At 36.0% G+C, this 21,319-nt stretch overlaps 1 protein-coding gene across 1 annotated transcript in view; it reads right to left on the bottom strand.

Annotated features, from left to right (window-relative positions):
* Positions 1–7,917: 7,917 nt before the first annotated feature.
* Positions 7,918–21,319, bottom strand: part of ERMARD (ER membrane-associated RNA degradation) — a 17,061-nt gene continuing 3,659 nt past the window's right edge. Inside the window, exons 4-17 of the mRNA XM_009891464.1 lie at positions 21,026–21,115; positions 19,835–19,932; positions 19,109–19,245; positions 17,617–17,731; positions 16,927–17,029; positions 16,452–16,481; positions 15,866–15,934; positions 14,866–15,036; positions 13,886–13,969; positions 12,455–12,534; positions 11,499–11,627; positions 9,814–10,023; positions 8,747–8,860; positions 7,918–8,077 (exon numbers count right to left, since the gene is read on the bottom strand). Coding sequence (XP_009889766.1) covers positions 7,918–8,077; positions 8,747–8,860; positions 9,814–10,023; positions 11,499–11,627; positions 12,455–12,534; positions 13,886–13,969; positions 14,866–15,036; positions 15,866–15,934; positions 16,452–16,481; positions 16,927–17,029; positions 17,617–17,731; positions 19,109–19,245; positions 19,835–19,932; positions 21,026–21,115 — 1,590 coding nt within the window. The remainder of the gene's footprint in view (positions 8,078–8,746; positions 8,861–9,813; positions 10,024–11,498; positions 11,628–12,454; positions 12,535–13,885; positions 13,970–14,865; positions 15,037–15,865; positions 15,935–16,451; positions 16,482–16,926; positions 17,030–17,616; positions 17,732–19,108; positions 19,246–19,834; positions 19,933–21,025; positions 21,116–21,319) is intronic.

Below are 21,319 nucleotides of genomic sequence, written 5' to 3'. Positions count from 1 at the left end.
TTGCAGAGGTAGTGGCTCATTCCTGATCTGTACATAGCATCACACAACAAAACATAGAAATCCAGTTCAGTTCAGATGATTTATAATCGCACTCAGGACATCCAGTCACAGCCACAGTGCAGATAATAACCAAAATGCAGTTGTACTGCTCAAGTCCCTCTCCTGAGATCAATAATGTCTCACTTTCTTCAGTACATTAACCTGGTTTAAAGTAAGGGATGCTAAGAATCTCTATTGGGCACTATCTCTTATTACCTGGTACAGATAGTCAACCAAAAAACCCTAACCCAACCCAACAATAATCCCCCCCCCCCGCCTTTTACAATTTCCAAATAAATTGGGGGATTTCGCCCAAAAAAAAAAAAAAAAAAAAAAGGGGGAAGGAAGGAAGATTACAAATCAGGTTAAACTGGCCAGTATTTCTAGCATGAATAATAGATTGTAAATAAACAACAATGGTGTGTGGTAAAGCTTTAAAGCTCACAATGTGATTCCTCATGTCAAGCAACTACTGATTAATTTGAATAGAAATTAACAGCAAACTGGAAGATAATTGTGTAGCAGCTCGCTCTGTCCTGGATCCAGAGCGCAGGTGCTGGGCCACATCTGCCCCTGAGGATAGCACAGAGACCATTATTCTTACCCAGAAAACGCCTTGTCCCACTTTTACAGCAGAAGACTCAGGAGGACAGAGAAATGCTATCAATTTGATGGCCATCAGTTCTGTAATCATCCCACAACCATCTCCCCAGAGATGTATTTAGTATCAGATGCATTTTTCAACCAAATAAATATTCCAGACTTCAGTGTTAATACACCATTAAAATGACACCATCACGCTACATGGAATACTATAAATTAGACCTTGAATACAACAGACCAGACAGAAACAGCTATTACACTCTCCCCTGCCCCACTTTCCCCATCTCCACCTACGCTCCCAAAGAAAAATATTTGCAAAGGAAGCAGAACAATTGCTTCCTTGTAAAAATGCCTTTGACTTTGAGGTAGACACTCTCTCTGCTGATGCAGGACCCTAAATATCAAGAAATAAGCGCTGAGAGGGACAGCCGCCAGACATTTTCAGTTCAGAGCATGGTGCTGAAGAGATGAGCTGGGTTGGTTTTATCTTCCCTCCTGCCTCTTTTTCCCCTCCCTCTTCCCTCACTTCATCTCTCCTTACCCCCTCCCTTTGGCGCTATATAAACCCGAGGGCAGGGCATCCAGCTGCTTCCACAGCAGAACAATGTTTGGGCAGAGTCCATGTTGACACAAGTGCATTATATCCTGAAGGGTCAACTGCAGCTTTTTTTTTTTTTTTGTTACTTTTTCTTTACCAACTGCGTAAAATTAACCTTCCACTTTTGCACAGATGCCATTGGTCCAAAATTTATGAGCTCACCTAATTGCCATCTCCTATCATTGTACCGTTCTGCCAGTTTAGAAGTATTATTATTTTCCCACTAAAACAATCAGAAACTCTCCCCTTCCTTAACATTTCTTAAAAGTTACATATAGAAGATGCACATAGGACTGGTTAGACAACCAAGACCCCCTTCTCAGGCTTTTCTGAGCAAGAATTATCTCAGCTAAAAGTCAAACACAAAACATCAGTATACCAGCCCATGGTCCAAATACTGGCTAACTTGGGTACCTCAATATCTACCCCGTTGTGCAGTGGAGAGCTGTCTAAGGGCTTGGCATGCTGTACATAACCCCTCTCCACAGCACACCTATGCTAGTCGGTCCTGTGGTCCTTAGGAATGGTAAGTGTTATGTGGGAGGGCTTACAGTGTACAGCCTGTTTGAGAAGTACCTCAGTAAATGCCCCATGCTACAAATCTGAAGGGGCAAAACAGCTTCAGTCACCTAAAGGCAACAGCCCGGCCAAAACACTGTCTGACTGCTGTTTCTGGGAAGCAGAAATGTTCCTCACATTTTCAGAGAACGTCCCACTCCACAAAATGCACTCAAGATGGAGTTTAGCTAGTGCAGTTGCCTGCGGAGAGGTGTATCAGACACAATTCCACCTATTACACAAGGCAGTGGCATTACTGGTAAAGCTCCTCCCAGTTTTGAGACTGACATTGTCAGGACCAGAGGCCCGTGATTCTTCTAGCTATTATAGGCACATTTCCTCCACACTGTAAGATTATTTTTTTTTTCTGGTGTAAATATACTCCACAGTCTACTAAAACCAGACATTCTGATGGTGCTTGGATTTTCCTTCTTTAGTGGGATCTCTACTAAAATCAGCATAAGGAACTTCAGAAACACACCCCCACCCACTCCACTTCTAAATACTGACTGCACGTCAATAGTTCAGTGTCCAGACATTTCAGGTACAAAACAATCAAACAAACTAAAGGACTGATTAGTTTCTTAAAAAAAACTTCCACCATTGGTTTTTCCAGGCAAATCCTTTGTGTGTTCGCTCTTCCAAAACACAATGCTGTGGTATTTCAGAATTTCTGAAGTGGCAGTGTAGGAACTGTACTCTTATGTTTCATTGAGTGCTCGTTCAAAACAGCTGTATGTTCTATATAAAACATGTTTACATAGTAAATGTACTTCCTGTAGACACAAAGAAATGTTAATGAATAACCATTCCTGCATTTCAAATTTTGCAGGGCTGTGGGAAGGATCAGTGCATGACAAAACAGTTAATGTTCACCCACTTTCTGGCACATGAAATCTGTTACTACAACTAATCCCTTACACAGAAAAGAAAACATGGAAAACAAACTGGCGCTGGCTGGTTCTACTATGGTTTGGGTTTTTTTTTTTTTTTAATTGTAGAGAAACTGTGAGATGCATATACATGGGAGAGGAACAGAGGAGGTATTCAGTGGAGAATGCCAGAAGGCATGGAGTCCTTTTGGTAGGCAAGCCTGTTGGCTTTAATTGTATATATTGTCTTGGATTCTCACCTTCAGAAAAAATGCCAGTTTGATCTCACACAGTATTCACTACCCATATTTACATCCTATTGCCTGGGGCCAAGGGAAGGCAAACAACAGGCATTTGCCTTTCAGTCAATTTCTATCTGAAAATCTATACGGCTTAAAAGACTTCTTTAAAAACAGATCTGCGTTTATCCTTCAAAAATTTTAAAAAGCAAAAATCAGGTGATCTAACCCATAGCATTGCCCCTGGAAAAGCCTCAAAAAGAAAACGGATTTCTACTCTAGGTGAAGTTCTTTCTGAAACACAAAAATATTAAAGAATTAAGAATTTGCTATATAGCTGTGAAGTCCCACACGATCCCCACTCCCCTGCAAAGCAAGCCACTAAATTAATTAGGCTTTGCTATACAGCAATTTCATCTGAAATACATGGCTCGCTCTTTCAGTCCCCTGAAAATACACAAGCCTGAAAAAGAAGCACAGATAGGAACCAATCCACTTCAAGGGAAACCAAACAGCATGGGGCATATCCTTAGCGGAGTAAAGGATCCGCACTGAAGTAGATGGGACAGGAACAGTTTACAGCAGCCAGGAATCTGCTCTGCATCTGCAGACCAATTTATGAAAAAAAGGTGATACACCATACATGGACCAGATGCACCAATGTCATATAAGGCAAAAACAAGCTCTGCTGGGGATGTTCCAACATTTCTACACAAGATTTCACAGCGTACAAAAATTACTTCATGTGAATGAAAATCTTTTTTAACTGCAACCTCTCTGCATGGTTTGAAAGTGCTACTGTGGACAAGGTTTTCAAAGGCCACCCAACAAGCAATGCTCAACTATCTCTTCTTCACAGGGTGGCATATGAGTAGCACATTTCAGTTTTAACAGACTGAAAAATCATTACCGCAGCAATAAGGCTGAGACCTCAGAGCAATTTTCTCAATGAATACATTCCTTGACAATTATTATTTTTGTTCAAAAGATATATTTTGCTTTTCAATAATAGTTTCTGTCATATCACAGCAATCAACAGAGGACAATCTGGATTTTTTTTTCTTTTAGGAATGTCAATACGGTCTTATGTTTTGTAATAAACCAATAATCTATTAAAATAAACTACATATTAAATTCAGAGAACTCATTCTCTTACGCTACGGGAGGGGAGGGGGAGTTGATGACCTTCTGGCATATTTGAAAAGTCCTCAGCAAGTAATGTGGTGAATATGATGAACCTCTATATAATTATTAAAATGCTGTTTGCAAAACATCTTTTTCAGAGGTTTTCAATTTCTCCAAAAGTGATCCGAAACAAATAAGGAGAGAAAAAAGTTGCACCAGAAGCAACGTCCACAATTAAAGACACATATAACAAAGCTGATGAAATCAGAAGAAAACTTGATTTCTTTATACACGTTCTAATGGATAAGAAAGTAAATGTCAGGATGCAATGCTATTTTGAATTACCAAACACTGCCACCCTGTGTTCACTTCAAAGACTATCAGACTGCTTGACCACAGCTAGGTTATAAGTATTAAAAGATAAAGTAAATAAAATTTGTTGCTCTCTCTCTTATGTAAAATGCTTCCGCATAACACAAAAGTGACGACAACCCCAAAAAGGTTTTAAGTATTTTTAGCCTGTTGTGTCACGTTTGTGTAAGAACACATGGTTCTCTTTCTAACCCCTCCTATCATCACTGTGGAGAGCACTAACTAGGCAGTGACACAGAGAAAATAATGGACAAGCTTTGCTTCCCCACACAGATGCCTACCATAATTGATGCTTCATTGTGTTTTTACCCCAGTAAACTTCTTTACCTCAGTAAACTTCTTGTTCATCTTGATGGTCCCTAGAAGGTACCCAAACCCACAAATCTTCACACAACTACAACATAATTATTTCAGAGATCAGCTTTTCTTCAAACGTTTATGTGTATCAACAAAAACATGCGTATAATGATGGAGACAATGGATTCCGAGGACTTCCTACAACATTAATTTTCACTAGTTCTAACATAAGCAGCAAAGGTTCTCTACTCTTATTTGAAAAGTATATCCACTCCAATTTGAATTAAGAGCATTCGATTTCTTATTATTTAATACAATCTTCTCACCTTGAGGTGGAAGGCAGGCAGAGGAACTGCGTCTCACTACTGAAAAGCTAAAATTATCAGAGATGCTCCTTTTCTCATTTAGAAGGGATATTCAAGAAGATGCAAAGGAATTCCAATGCCTTAGCTAAAAAGATGGATACCTGATTTTCTTCCATGTTTTCAAAACTTCTGCCATAAATTCTTTGAGTTGGGATGCCTAACATTAGCTTGCAAGATCAGAGAGTATTAGAAACAAATTGTCAGCTATTTTTAATTAATACATACACACACATAAATTGATTAATTGAACTAGGAAGAATTGACTGAAGAATCATCACTATCTCATCGACATTACCCAGGTAAACAAAATATTTCAGCCTCCTTACCCAGAGGATGCTGCAGATTCCACATCTATGTCTGTATAGATTCATTGAGTGAATACTAGCTCCAGGAAAATGCAGACCTCAGGGAGCAAGGCCAAGAATTAAAACAGACCTAAGTAATGCTTGGATGAAATACCACACTTGTAAGAAAACATTCTTTGGTGCAATCCGAGATATTTGAAATTTCAAGAATGAGAGCATTTTGAAAAAAGACTAAACAACTGCTTGAATGCCTAATGGATGACTATGCAGTTTTGGACAGCTCAGCTCCACAATTAATTCCCTTTAGGACAACAAAAATCAGAACACTCGCATTTAAATTCAATGTGTTTTGTCAGCTTTGCTCATGGGCGTACCCACTGGATGTCTTTGGTTACTCCAAGCTTCTTTTGCTCTCAGGAATACTGAGTGTTCAGAGTCAAGATTCTTTCTAACATCTTAAAACTCAAAGGGACTCCGAACAGATGGCAAAGATGAATAACTGAACTGGAGAAGTCATTTCAAGTAACTGATGAAGGGCAAACCCCATGATCTTTACCATGTCTTTTGCCATTTGTTCCTCAGTGTGCATTGTGGAATATACATTATTCTGCAGCGCTATTCTGCAAGTCATTTAACAGCAGGAAGAAACCATAAGCCCCACATGCAGCTCTACTGGCAAATGACAGCATTAAGTCATAATAAATTGGATTTTCCCAGTCTGTTCCAGATTTGTTTAACAATAGATGGTAGCAGCGTTCCCATCAAGAGAGCTTCAGAGGTAGCAAAACAAACTGGAAAAGCATCTTTGACAAAATGGCCAGAAGTCCGTCGTGTTTCTTACTGCAGACATAAAGCAGCAAATCACATCTATAGCACTAGTTAATACAGAACAATGTGCTCTACGTTAGGTAAAAGCAATAGCATGCAAGGTCATTTTAGCAAACTTTAAATATAGGAACAAAATGAGAATTCACGTTGTAGAAAATATACATCTATGGTCTATAAGCTGGTTTTCAGTACATGAACATACTTTCACAAGGAGAAAGTGTCAACTGTTTATGTACTTTTAAAACATGACTCTGTGTTTTAATTTCTTCATCTCTTCCATACGATAAATATGTAAAGCTTAAATAATTTTTTTGCCTTGCAATACTTATCACCCACCCCCTTAAAATATTTACCATCAAAGCAATTATCATCATAAATGTCACTACCAAGCTACATTCAGCAGAAGTTAACATGTCTGAGCAAATTCAATGGGTACAACTTAAGCCTTCAAAAAGATTTACCAACTCGGGTGTTAAAAAAAGCTGAAATTTCAGAATGTGGCTCATACACTGCATTTGATTCATTATTCTCTACTCCCAGTTTTAATCTTTTTTTATCTAGTTCACACTTCTTCACATCATTTAGTTCCATAGTAACAAGTGGAAAACTTGGAAAGTGACTTAGTTAAGTTTCAAACACACACAAGATATTGCAAGAGTAGCAATATGATCTTAATTTATATCCTTCCCCCACAACGAATAAACTGAACTAATAATTCTCTCACTGTGATTTCCAGTCAAGAAACATTGCAAAGAAGCTTATTAAAATATAACTAAATCCTTTGTAGAGCCAAACATTCTCCAGACAATACCCTCTGGTTTTACTCTCGATAGGAGAAAGCAAATGGATAGAGATTGGTGGTCTTCTGAGAATCAGTTCTTCAACTAATGCATTCCTTTGAAATTCTGCTCTTTGGGGATGAGAAAGGGGGAGAATTTATTTTGAAAAAAAAAAAAATCAAATGGATATTGCGTGTAACAAAATAATAACTTTTTGAACCACAGTAAGTATGTGTCTGTGAGCATGTGCATGTGAGTGTTCATATTAAATCTGCATGAAATTGACTCACTAACTAGATATGTACTGCGAATGAGCAGATGAAATTAAACAAAAGAAATATATACTGTGCAAAACTTATTCCACCCTACCTCCTTTAAATCCTGATATATAAACAACTGGTTACTGTGTTATCAACTCTACCCCAGTGCGAGATCTGACTGTTTTGAACGAGTAACAACCACAGCTGCCAGTGAGCACTACTTTACGCTAAATGTTCATAATTTCTTAACCTGTTGATCACAGTGTCTGACATTATTTCCTGTATATTTCAAAGTAAAAAATTACTTTTGGGATTTAAAATTTTCCAGAGCTTTTATTCACACTCTTTTCTTAGATATTTTCAGTATAATAGAAAAATTAAAAAAATAATAAAGTAATCAAGCTACAAAACACATAATATACTTAAGTAGAACTTGCATCATCCTGATTTAGGTCACAGTAAATCTTTTTCACTGGATTTGGCAAACGCTCCATTCTTTGGAAGCTTGATCATTCAACTCCAGTCTCAAAAAACACCTTCTAATAAGAAGACTAAATTTTACATCCAAAATTTGACAATGACTGATGAAGCTTGACTTTGAATTAGATTTGTCAAATTCGAGGACTCTGGAACTCTTAAGGTATAACAATGTCCAAATAATCTTAAACCCACTTAATTTATGTAGCTAGCTGCATTAACATTAGCTTTCTGTCACTGATTTTCCTTATTTTTATCAAAGCCTTGTTTGTAAGCTCCATGGTTTCGTCCCACTTGTTTTTCTCAGCACTTGTGTATGTCACCAGGTTCTCAGTATACTGCAAGACTGACTTCAAAAACCTAGGAGAAATAAAATCAAAGAAGAAAAACTCATTAAAAGATATAAAAAGAAAAAAGAAATAAAGAAAAAATATCTCAATGCCTGATTTAAAGCTGGTAATGTCTCCAAATTTCCAAATATCCCTCAGGATGATCAATACATTACGGTTTCTCCTATTTCTGGAAGGGAGTATCATTCTCACAGTAAGAAGCGATAATTTTCAGAACTGCAATTAAACACTGCCATAGAAAGAATGCGGTGATAAAATGTGTGATAGAATTTTCCCAAAATGGCTTCCTTTCCTTTCTCAGTCAAATATTTCACAATGCCTATGATATCCAACCAGCTGTTAATTGACGCACAAGGAGTAAAATTACCAACATATTAAATATAGCTTTTATGTATTAATATTTTTGAGCATGTGATTCTTCTCTATCTATACTAAGAAAAAGTCTAATAAAAATTAAAAATATGAGTAACTGGACCATATATTTTCAACTGAGTTGTTTTAGTTCTTGAGCGAACATGGTCTGAGATATGATAATGACTATAATGATAGAAAGAAGGATGACAATGTACTAGAAGTCATGCTGTTCCTTTTTATTTTTTTCTGTACAGGATTTATATTACAGATCAAAAAGGAATGTATAAAACTTCATATTTGCATCAAGTAAATCTTATATACTCACTTTAGATACTGCTGATAATCAAAAGGATTCTTTTTACAAACCAAATGAATGTTGACTAGTTCCAGAGTAATCAACACTAAGATGAGCCGCAACACTGGAGACAAAAATTTAATGCTAGAAATAAGTGAAAATATTTTAAAATTAAAAAAAAAAACCTAAAACCAAATTAAATAGCAATCATTAATACAAAAAGATCTTCAGACTTCTGCATCCATCCTAAATAGCTGGATATTGCATCGTGAAGGAAAAAAAAAAGATTATGAAATGGCTTTCAGCAAAGCGCAGGGCAAATATCAAAATTATAAACCAAGACTATAAATTATGAAACCTCAAAAAGAGTGAAAAAAGAGAAACACACATAATTAAGATTTCAAAGGAAACCTTACCAGCACCCATTACTCCATAGCTAATAAAGTGGAGTTCAACCGAATTGCAAATATGTATCATTGTCAGTTTAAGCTGTTTCTTAAATAATTTGGTTATTATTTTTCGGAACATAACCTCGCTAAGAATACAATATTTAGAGTTTTCCCAGTTTTTAAAGTAGATTCATAAATCCCTTAAAAACACTTCTGAATAGGAACACAATTAAAGGAATACTAAACAATTTCACTTCTATCTATAAAGATGCTGACCCAGGTATAAGGTATAATGATAAAACCCAGCAGAACTGAAGGAGGTAGAGTCTTGAAATCAGTTTAACCTATTGCATTCAGCTAAAACTTGAATGGCATTTATATGCTTAAATAGGAAAGGCTAGCAACTAAAAAATACAATCTAACATTTAAATAATACTTTTATTTGAAAGCTTATAATTTACAGTGAAGTAATGCAGCGATGCTAAAAGTACCCATGAAATTATTCTCCAACTTGAGATCTTCCTGTTATTTCAATATTACTACGGAATTGAAAACTGGGTTGACACTTAACTCTGAAATGGCTAACAAGAACACATGAACACTGTTGACTTTAAACCTGAAAGACAAACTACTGAAAGCTAGCAATAGCGGCATGCAGTCACTCTCTCATAAACCTAACCACAAAGTAAAGAAAAACCATCAACCAACCTGTTTAGCATTCGTAGATAGTTATGCCTCTGGCGAGAACGTAGAGTCTTGCTCATCCACTGTTTGTATCTCAATTCAGCGCTGGCAATAACCTGTTCAGACACTTGATGGCACTGTGTGCTTATTTTACGGAGTACCACCAATATTTCCAGAACAGGTCGCGGAGAATAAAGTGTGCAAAGACGCGTATCACAAAGTGCAATCAACAGCCTGCAAAACAGGAAGGAATTGTTAATTAATCTTTTGTTAACTAGATTTAACATAAGACACATTTCATAGTCGGTGTGGTTTGATTCATAACGTTTTAACTCAGAAAACCTGGAAACGGAATACTCTTACCTCACGACTGAAAAAAAGCAAGGATCTACATAGCAGGGGTAGTGAGTGTGTTCTCTATTACTTTACCGAATATAAATGCAAAACTGCTGGGGATGAATATGTTTCCCATTTCAGATCAAACAAATACAACCACAATAAACAAAACTGCCTGGCTGAAATGATACACTGAACACATAAAATCACAGCAGGGTTGTCGTTGAAGCCTCCCACCATAGTTCAATTCACAATTAATTAACATCCACCATAATAAAACTCACTCCAAAAAATGGCATTAATGAGTACCCCCATTAGTGCGTGGTCTTTCTTATGGGCAGAACAAGAAGCAGACTTAACATTTCGTAAGGTGCAGGTGGTGAGGCCATTGTTTTAATCAATGCCACATCAGATTATGCTTTGTTAAAGTGCCCAAATGTCATATTCTAATCTGCTAACCTAATTTGTCACACATTAGTTTAAACACTCTGTTTTTATAGAAAAGTTTCTTAATCTCCCTCATGTTCAAATTATCTCTGAGACAGCAAAACATTAATGACTAAAAGTGATAAAGGCAGAAAACTCTAAAAATGGTTATCACTTTAGTAATTAGGGTTCTTTTTCACAAATGAGAAAAGTGCAGATTGCTGGGTAGGAAACAGAAGGCACGTGTACTACGTATGTCAAGCACAGGTAAAATCATCTTTGCGCTATTCTGCCCACGCCTAAAGGGTTTGATTAGGAGAATTTTATTCCAACATATTAATTCAGTCATGGGACTCTGAAGACTGCTTTAAGAGTGCCAATTAAAAGTCAAATTGTTTTGATTATTATTCCAAGTCAGATATAATTGGAACTAACATACCTCCAAGTCTGACAAATGTAAGAAGATATATTCTATTTCGGAATCTTGATACTAAAGCACGTAAGGATATAATTATGTAGCGCCATATTACTATTTTAAATGCCATGCACAGCTGTGACACCAAGTACATTAAAACAAATTTCTGATGCAGTTTTAGCACACAAAACAGATTAAAACCAACTTAATCTAGTCAGTACATAAATATTTAAAACATTTTGCTTCCCTAGTCTGAAAGAAAAATGGTTATTTTTTTCATGCTTATTTCCAAGTAAAAGCTCTACTGCAATAACATCCCAAATCTACAATGTTTCATCTTCATTTTGAGGATGATGTTCAGCTGCTTTCTTGAGATCTTTAGATTAAATCAGCAGCAATATTAGAAAAGTGCACGCAACATTTCAGGCATTGTTCGAAAAGCAGGGAAATGAGTAACTTAGAGGTTTGAGAGTTCTTGTATTGGGCTGCATGTAGAAGCTGACAGCAGAAACCAGGAGGACATCAAACTCACCTCTCTGTTAGGATGCTGTTGATTGGATCATCTGAACTACAGCAATTTTGGGGTATATATTGCTGCAACTGAGGTATAATTTCAGATATCATCAAAATTAAAGTACTAGCTTCAGCATTTCCTTCCAACCTTAAAAACAAAAGAAAATATAAAGATTTGAGATGATAAAACTGTGTAGCACTTATTATTTCTCAAATGGCATAGATCAAGTAGTGTATTTTTTGGGTAGCAGTACATTCAATGTCCACTCTCACTCTCTGATACTATGGTTCTTTTCCCTCCACCTTATAAGCATGATTTTCTTTCTCCAACTAAAACCAACCTTTTGTCAGTCTCAACAGTCTTCTGAACCCCTCTTAATCCTCTGTTCATTCATCAAAATCCTACAGCATATTGAGTATGTGCTAGATGCACTGAATTTTCACCTCTCAGCTCTAAACAAGTACAATTTCCTCCAGTGATACTATTACTGACTTTCACCTTGTCGGATAGCAAGAGAATGTTACATTCTTTTTTCTAATAATATCTCATGTAAAATCTTCCACTGATTTGGTTACCAAGCCCTTTTCGGAATAAGAAATTATTTTCTGTTTTACATCTAGTAAGCCATCTTTTTTTTTTTTTTTTTTTATTGTGATGGACTCAAGCTGTAGTTTAACTTCCTAACAGACCCTTCAGCATCTCTTCAAAAATAAAATATGGAGTCACTAGGTGTTAGTGCATGTTTCAGATGTCTTCTCATTTCTTTCAAGCTAGCACACTGTTGTTAGTTTTTACACTGTCTGTACTGATGCGTATAGCACAGATTAAGCTAAAAAGAACAAAGGGGTCTTCTCGTGACACCTCTGGTGTCTATCACCTTCCTATCAAAGTATTTGAAGAGACATGTCACCATCTCAAATACCATTCTTCATAACTATTTTGAGATCTATCTTTTTTTAATAGCATATACATACCCTTTAATTGTTTGAATGTGTTCCTCAGGCACTGTTGGCAATTCAGGCCATGAGTGAATGCTCTTCATACTTTCCAGCACCTAAAAAATGTATCATGAAAAATGCTATGTAAAGCATAGCCTTTGACAGACATATTTTACTTTTCTTAGTGGCTATTTTAGAAAAAACTGTACTACCTGTAAGTTTCTTGTTCAGTAGTCATAACTCTGTAAGCTAATATCAGTTGTTAAGGTTTATGTTTGGGCAAAAAGTCTTGATGTACAATTTCATGCTAAAACATTATCTGAATAAACTAATATACTATTCTTTTTTATATAAAAAATTAACTAACATGACTTTTGTAACACACGGTTTGAATGATCTCAAATCAATAGAAGAACACCTTCAAGCGGTTCAATAATGCATAAACTGATTGGCAGAGAACTACCCAGGACACTTGAAAGCAGATTTTGCTACAATGACAGAATCTTAATCAGCTGGCTTTCATACAATAAAAACTTTAGTCATAGCCTAAGCCAAGATTCCTACAGACATGACCAAAGAGTGTTCCTGACATAAGAGAGCACAAGAAAATTAAGAAAACTACAGAACAGCAAAGACTCAGATAAGAATAAAGCTATTAGTGATGCAGCACTGTTGTGGTTTAACCCCAGCTGGCACCGAAGCACCACACAGCCACTTGGTCACTGCCCCTGCAGCAGGATGGGGGGAAGAGAATTGGAAGGCTAAAAGTCAGAAAACTCATGGGTTGAGATAACAACAGTTCCATAATTGAAGGGAAAAAAAAAAAAAAAAGTATTGCAATGAAAAGGAAAATAAGAGAAATAAAAGCCAAGAAAGACAAGTGATGCAAATGAAAACAATTGCTCACCACCAACCGACCGATGCCCAGCCAGTCCCTGAGCAGCAGCCCTCCCACCAACCTTCCCCCTAGTTTTATTGCTGAGCACAATGTCATATGGTATGGAATATCCCTCTGGTCAGTTGGGGTCAGCTGTCCTGGCTGTGTCTCCTCTCAACTTTTTGTGCACCCTGAGCCTACTTACTAGTGGGGCGGTGTGAGGAGCAGAAAAGCACTTGACTCTGTGTAAGGACTACTCAGCAATAACTAAAACATCCTTGTATTATCAACACTGTTTCCAGCACAAATCCAAAACATAGCCCCATACTAGCTACTATAAAGAAAATTAACTCTACCCCAGCCAAAATCAGCACAAGAGCACAAACACCAATTGCATCAACAGGAGTGTGCTTAATTACATCTCCTTTTAGCAACTGTAAATTCCAAAAAATAAAACTAAAAAGCTCATTAAAAAAATATGTGAGATTTTAACTTTTTAGGACAATCAAAGCATGAAGACAACAATTATACCAATTTTAAGGATTCACAATTTTAAGGACCAAAATGCTTTCACACTGGGAAGTACCTACCTGTTTCTTGAGTCGGGAAATTGGATGAAATCGAGAACGGTAGCTACTTGCACAGTTCATCAGTGGTTTTATGACCGTGTGTTCCTGATTTACAAAGTCATAGACAATAGACAACAGTTTCTTTAAACTGTCCTAATGATATGCAGATCTAGACATACTTAATTTTATGCAAGCCACCTAGAGTCAATAAAGACTTCCAAATGTCTGAGGGCTGAAAGCAATAATCAGCACAGTGAGTGTTTAAAGCTTAATTTCGTGGACACATTTTAACTATGAAACCTGACAGCAGCTGACAGAAAAGCAACCATGTACTCTCTTAATGCAGCAGCATGCAAAATATCTTGAAAAACTAAAAAGAGCTGCAACTAATAAATGGAAGATTTATCCAACAGGTTGCTGGATGATATTGAGAGAAGTATTCCCAAATATTAACAGGAAATGGCGGGGAGCAAAGATAATAATTGCTAATGTTGAGAAATATGTATTGCTAGGCAAAATGTGTTCACAAATTCACAGTACAGAGTGTGGATACAAAACACACCTCCATTAGTGAGCGACCATTATTTAGAGTGTCTCAGAGAAAGAAAATCTCAAATATTACATACCTTAGTGGCTGAGCTACAGCTGTTCTACACACCTTTCCTATAATTCAGCAGATAAACAGGCTAGGCATCGATACAATGTGACAAATAAAATTAAGTGGAATCACTGTAATTTATGGATCAACCATGTGAACAAGGAGTGGTTAAGCAAACAAATTAAGGTACGGTAAGAAAGGGTAAACTTTTGGAAAACTTTCTGTACTTATTTTACTACAAAACTAGAAAAAAATATACTTTCCCAATTTTTTACTTGGAGGAATGCTTCATTTCCACAAAAAGCTGCTGTCAAGAAGTATTCAGTGATAAGACTCTCTAAAATCAGATTTGGCATCCAAAACAATTGAAAATATCTTCTGAGCGTGTAATATAGGTCCCTACCTTAAAAGTAAACTTGTCCTCATCTGAGAATCTGCAGAGAAGAGTAATTGCAAATGCAACTATCTGATTAGCTACTTCTCTGGGAAATGCTTCTAGATTGATCTCTCCATGGCTTAAACGATCTCTTATACGTGGACCCTCCTGGTGGTTCAAGAAATCCCAAAGAAATTCCTATGGAAACATATACCAAGCATACAGAATTCTATTGTATGTGTAGTTACATTGAATGGAACATATTCAACGTATAGAATACCTTTGAAAGACAAGTATGTGACTGTGTCTACAGGAAAGGGGCATTTAGGGTCAGGAAAAACACAGCAAACTATGCTCATAGCCGAAAAAAAAAAGGCAACTCGCCCACCTTGGTAGCTTCTGAGGAAATTCAAAACTAACATATATTCTATTTGTGAGAGGTAACAACAGATTTCTTTCAGCTTTGTGTCCCAAGTCCTCCACAGCTCCACTGCCTCTGGCAACAAAAGAATAAACTCAGGTCTCCCCTACAGTCTCAAAAGGCCCCTAAATTCAACACCCCTAGTTTTCATGTTCACTATCTGTTTGGGTGGCAAGATGTAGGATGTGCTCTGGGAGGTCTGCAGCTATGTCTTTGTGCCATCTGCCCAGGACGTGTAAGATGTGTCCCAGAAGCAACCAGCAATAAGTTTTAATTTTCCCTGTATGAGGCATCAGTTTTATTTCTGCTCCATTCAGCTGATCTTCAGAAGCCTAAAGACAAATATCTCTCACACTTTGATATTTCAGAAAGAAAGATAGTCGTATATCCTAACTCAATATAGCTTGTCTGGTACTACTTCATATCCTTCACAACGAAAAATGGTAACAAGCTTCTGGTTCTAAGCTGCTGGAGATAAGCTATGTGAAATAAATGAGTATTTGGCATGATCATAAATATATTACTAAATTTAAAAACAAAACAACAAAAAGGGGAAAAAAAAAACCCAAACAAAAACCCAAACCCAAAACCTGTCAAAATACTTGCCATGGCAGGTTCCTTAAGAAGTGCAGGAAGCTGGTTGACTTCTTCATTATCCAAATGCTTTGCTAGCATCTAGAAAAAGGTAAGTTGAATAGAAACTTATTACTGAAAGCTAAACAATCAAAGAAAAAACACCAACTAAAATAATTAGTTTCCCTAATTTTAAGCGATTACTTCTGCCACTCAAGAATCAAGGTACCTAATTATTACTCACAGACCATTTGAGATAATTAATGAGTTGTAAAATTTGAGCATTTCTGCTAGCAATGCTTTGTATTTATTTTGAATAAATGAATCTAGGAATCATGACAGAATGTTTGTTTCTATGAGATGAAGAATTCCAAGATAAAACATTTAGAAGAAATGAAAGTCTGTTCATTAAAATATGTATTACTTTTTATATTTTCTGAGGGATTCCAAATTTAAAATGTTTACTGTCCATCATCTTCTATTTGGGAAAAAATTAGAAATAATGTCTTATCCAACATAAGAAAGTGCTTTCTGGTCTCCAGTAAAGGGAAACATGCATGTGCTTAAATTCTGGCATTGATATATATTAAAAAGAAAAAAAATAAAAATTCACAAGTACCTCATCAAAAGTGGTGTAGAGAGCGGAAGGCTAGAACAAAAGACAGTATTATTTGATTTTCAAATGAAAACAATTAATTAGACATATATACCAAACTTGTATTTGTTAGTTTGCACGAGATACCAGAGGTGCTTAAGTAGCAAAAAAAAACCCCTTACAAATGAAAAAAGGGGCTGTTATATTTTTTTAAAAAAACGTGGCACAAAATCTAACATGATCTACTTCCCATCCTAAACTACTGTTTCTGAACACTAACCTTCAACTACTTTTTCAGACCTCTTACTGGCAGACATCTTTACAAAAAAAGTAAGAGGCATTCAAGAAATTCTACTGGAAATTTGTAAATTATGTTCCACAATTGATTGAAAAATTTTGGTCTAAAATCTGTAAATGTTTTGACACTATGCTTCTAGAATAACTATTTTGCAATTATTGTTACCACTAAATCATAATTGACTTTGGACAGGAATTTTACCTCAGCTGTTAGCAAACGATTTGGACACTCATTAGTTGTAGTGAAGAGCAATCTAAGTCCAACTTCCAGCTGAGGAAGTAAGAGAATCACACAGTCGGCATACCTGAAAAAATAACAGAGACACCCAAAGGGGTTTTCCCCCTTTATCAATATAATCTAAATGGAAATTAGAGCCATCTTAGAGTTACACTCTCAGGCAAAACATCCCAGACCAAAATTCCTCTGTAATACACTTCATAAACAAACAATAAATGACTACCTGTGCTCAACAAAAGCTGACCACCAAATTCAAACTAGCTCAGAGATGAGCATAACTTACAAAAAGGTGGAGCATGGGAGAGAAAAACAAAACAATGCGCTTTTTTTTTTTTTTTAACTCAACATGCCTATAGCTGAAGATTTGTTTCCACTTGCTTTGTAAAGCTCTTCTTTTGGCTACATCTGCAATAGTTCTTTTTAGGTTTCAAAATATAGTTTGTAATCCTAGTTGGCACACAATAACGTAGTAAGTCCACAAACTTTCTGAGACACCACCACAACAATGCATAACTACATGTTGTTAAGCAACAGATTTAGCAAAAAGCTTTGGAATCTACAAATGCTGATATTATTCTATAAATCTAGACTATATTCTTCCTATATTGTTAAAAAATATTTAAAAAAAAACCAACAAAACAAAACGTCTGTTACCTGCTTTGCTTGAAAGCTGTTAAAGCTGCCATCCAAAATGGTAACATTGTTTTTAATACAAAACTGGACAGTTTTACTAGCTCTTCAGCTACAGAAAGTGTTTCATGATTGAGATCTGCAAGTTAGCAAAACAACACTGATAAGCTACATACAACCTAGGGTTTACTAATTCATTCTTAATATTTCACCGAAAAGACAAGATTATTTCAGCGTTTGTAATGGAAGACTTAAAAGTTATCCAATTTATTTCAGCTATGCAAGTATAACAGTAGTCTTATTTAAGATAAGAAACTGAGTTTGTAAGAATGCATGTTTAGTGATAACATAAAATTACAGAGTAAAACCAGTTAAAAAGTTGTAGCCACTTTTGCATTTTCTAGTGATAACATAAAATTGCAGACTAAAACCAGTTAAAACGTTGTGGCTGCTTTTTACTGAGACTAAAAGACTACACAACGACTGGACCCAGCTTCTGTAAAGGTTTTTCTCCACCTACCTCAAATACCTAAAAAAAGTGTAATATATATTAATCATTTTAATTCAGTAAGTAGTATGAACATTTGAACATGAGCATATTGTTCCTCCTTTATAAATTTTCTGTGCTGAAATTCAGCATAATAAATTAACACTTCATACTTCAATGCTACTATATAATGAAACTCACATTTATGAATTCACATTACAAATATCTTACCCAAGAGAAAGCTTAAAATGGCAAGTGCAACTTGATTCCAGTAGGTGTTTTTTTGAAGCAAATCAACAGCTATGGGATTTATACTACGTGATGACTGGAATGTTATCAGCTTCATTTGGTTCCTAGAAACCCTGTCTCAGTTCTGTGAACAGATGTTCCACTGGCAAATTGATTAAGTATCACAAACTGACCATGACCACCATTGACACCAAGATTCCCCATGTGCTCTTGTAGCTTTAAAAACAGTAGGAATAAACCAAGTAAGGTCTGTAGCCAGGGAGATGAGAAGATTTTAATCTGACACTTCAGGTCCTTCCCTGAGAAAAGCATCTGCGTACTGAAGATACGTTACCATCTTTACTCTGTTTTAGCGCTACCTTCCCTGTAAGATGCAGGGCACTCCTGCTGGGACCTTTGCAGCTGGAACCTACTGATTATGGGAAGAATTAGATTTTGTAAAGGCAAACTAGATGATGTTACATGAAATGAACTCTCATCATCAAAAAACTGGAACATACAGTTCAAGACTTTTAGAAGCAGAAACATTACACATTTCAACGTGTTATAATTATTTTAGAATGCAGTATTTTTTGATTCAATAGTCAGTGGAAACCACCTTCATATTAAAACGTTGTCCTACAAGTATGACTGATTTGTCTAATGACACTGTATAGAGGTATCTTTGTTAAGATTCAATTTTAGAACTGTGGAAGATGCATTATTTTCAACAGCACTCTTGGACAGTGAAACAGTAGCAAATATAGCATAATAAAAACTTGCTAATGGTTAAATACTTGCCTGGAAATACATCAAGTTCCTCTAAGCTAACCAAGATCACGTAAGGCCGATGCACTAAAACGCATTTTTTTTGCAGAAGATACGTCTGTAACAACTGACCCAATCCTGCAGTTAAAAAAAGCAGCATAGCACAATATCTAGGGAGAATACCATAATATATTAGAAAAGCTTATACAACTAAAAATTTTGCAAAGAATCAATATTTATGGGTTGGGACAAAGTTTTTTTTTGCTCTTTCAAAGAACATTCAAAACCTACGTTCCACATCTCTTTTGAGTAGGGGTACTTAATTAGTTGCATTTACAAGCATGAAAAAACAATGTAGAATGAGGAAAAAAAAAAAATCACTGTATTCTACACTGGCTGCTGTTGCTCCTCCTCCTACCCCATTCCTCTGCCTTTTGTTCTGAGTTATTCCTGACTGCCCTTATAGACAAGGAACCACATTTCAAAAAAAGATCTTAAGCTTTCTTGCTTTCCCTGATAGTAAAAAAACACTGGTCCTAAAACTGACCAGCTTTATAATGGCTGAAGTATTCTATGCAAATCCCTTTCCAAAAGAAGTGGCAGGAGAAAACTGTCAGGATAGTGCCAGAGGCCCCTGGACTTTTTTTTTTTAAATTGTTATTATTATTTTTTCAATAAAAGCAGTAAGTTTTACTAACAGCTCTTCAAGCACCCTCAAGTCTGATTGGTAAGAAAATGAGATTCTTTTTGGTAACTTACTTTGCAGGAATTTCCTGTGGGGATGCAAATCCATGCCACAAAACATTACGAAGATTCAGACCATACGGAGATCCAATGAATACCCTCAGTACATTCATCTAATTAATAAACAAAGTGATTATTGTATGAATAAATCTGTTATTTATTACCTTGTATATTTCCCTGACAGAAAATTTCAGAAGTTATTGAGAAACTACAGTGCCTACTGTCCAAATGACTGGCCCCAGGTTGTCACAGTAACAGCAACTCATTATTTGCAATTCCCAGTATTCTCTGAAAGTAAATCTCGAAGCTTACTCATATGCAATACAGAATATAATATGGGAAGAACGAAACTAGTTATTAGACATTCCAAACAGTTATGACGGGCAAACAAATGAGATCGTTTAGCTCTTACTTCTCGTAGTATAAATCCACCATAATTTAATACAAATTAACATAAAATACAGAATTTGCATACAAAACTGTATTACCAGATCACTATCAAACAAAAAGGGAAAAATTGTTTTTATTTTTAACTGTAAGAATTAAGCTATTCCATATGGCATCAAAATTCAAGTAATAATCCTTATAACACTACTAGATTGCCTAACAATACAAGCTTCTACAGTTCACTTTCAATACTCTGTCCTAACAAACAATTTACATTTAAAACTGTACGAGAAAGACCACCTACTTTGCTTACACAAGAGTGTAAATGTCATCAGAGTTTTGGTTTTATTATTTTTTTGCACATAGGGATGATCAAATTAGTTTCCTCTATGTTGAATAACTAGTGTGGTAAAATGTTATAAAGCATCTTACTACAGTGGTGGTGAAGGGGAACGCAGCTTATGAGGAATAGCCAGTGCAGGATATTTGCAAGTAGTGCAGTTCAGAAAGAGGCAGGCAACCCTGCAGCTCGCTCACCCCCTTGACAGATACGTGAAATTTTATGCGTGTAGGTTTTTCACGTAGAAAAGCAAATAAGAACTTGTGAGCTTGCCTTAAAAAATATTTTCATTTACAATATTCCTATTTTTGCCATACTTGCCCCAGACTATAACATGCATAAATGAAAGTTTTCCCAATATATTACAGAACTTGCAAACTCTTCTTCAGTGCAAGCAAAGGCTATGGTTGGAAACGTGCCGTTTGGCAAGAAGAAAACCAGCTCAGTACTTATTACTTATTTTAAAACTATGTACTTACTACAGCTTGTCCAAAGACAACTGCAAGCTGCTCAGAAGCAAGCAAGTCTCTTAGAAGGAAAGGGCAATCTTTACCAATCAGTAAATAAACCTACCCAAAAAAATCAAAACGGATAATATAAGTAATTTGGTATAGTTTTTTGTATTTCAAACATACAACTTGACTATTTCACCCAGTAACCATTTTCATTATCGTAAAAACAGTAATCAAACAAACCCCACCAAATGCTTAAAAAGGCTTGAACTTCTGTACTTTCATGACAAATTAAAATTTACGGAACATATCAGGAAAGAG

This window comes from Charadrius vociferus, unplaced genomic scaffold (genome assembly GCF_000708025.1).
Source record: "Charadrius vociferus isolate BGI_N301 unplaced genomic scaffold, ASM70802v2 scaffold68, whole genome shotgun sequence".
Taxonomy (NCBI): Eukaryota; Metazoa; Chordata; class Aves; order Charadriiformes; family Charadriidae; genus Charadrius; species Charadrius vociferus.
The sequence above is the reverse complement of the archived record's forward strand: the minus strand, read 5'-3'. Positions and strand labels throughout refer to the sequence as shown.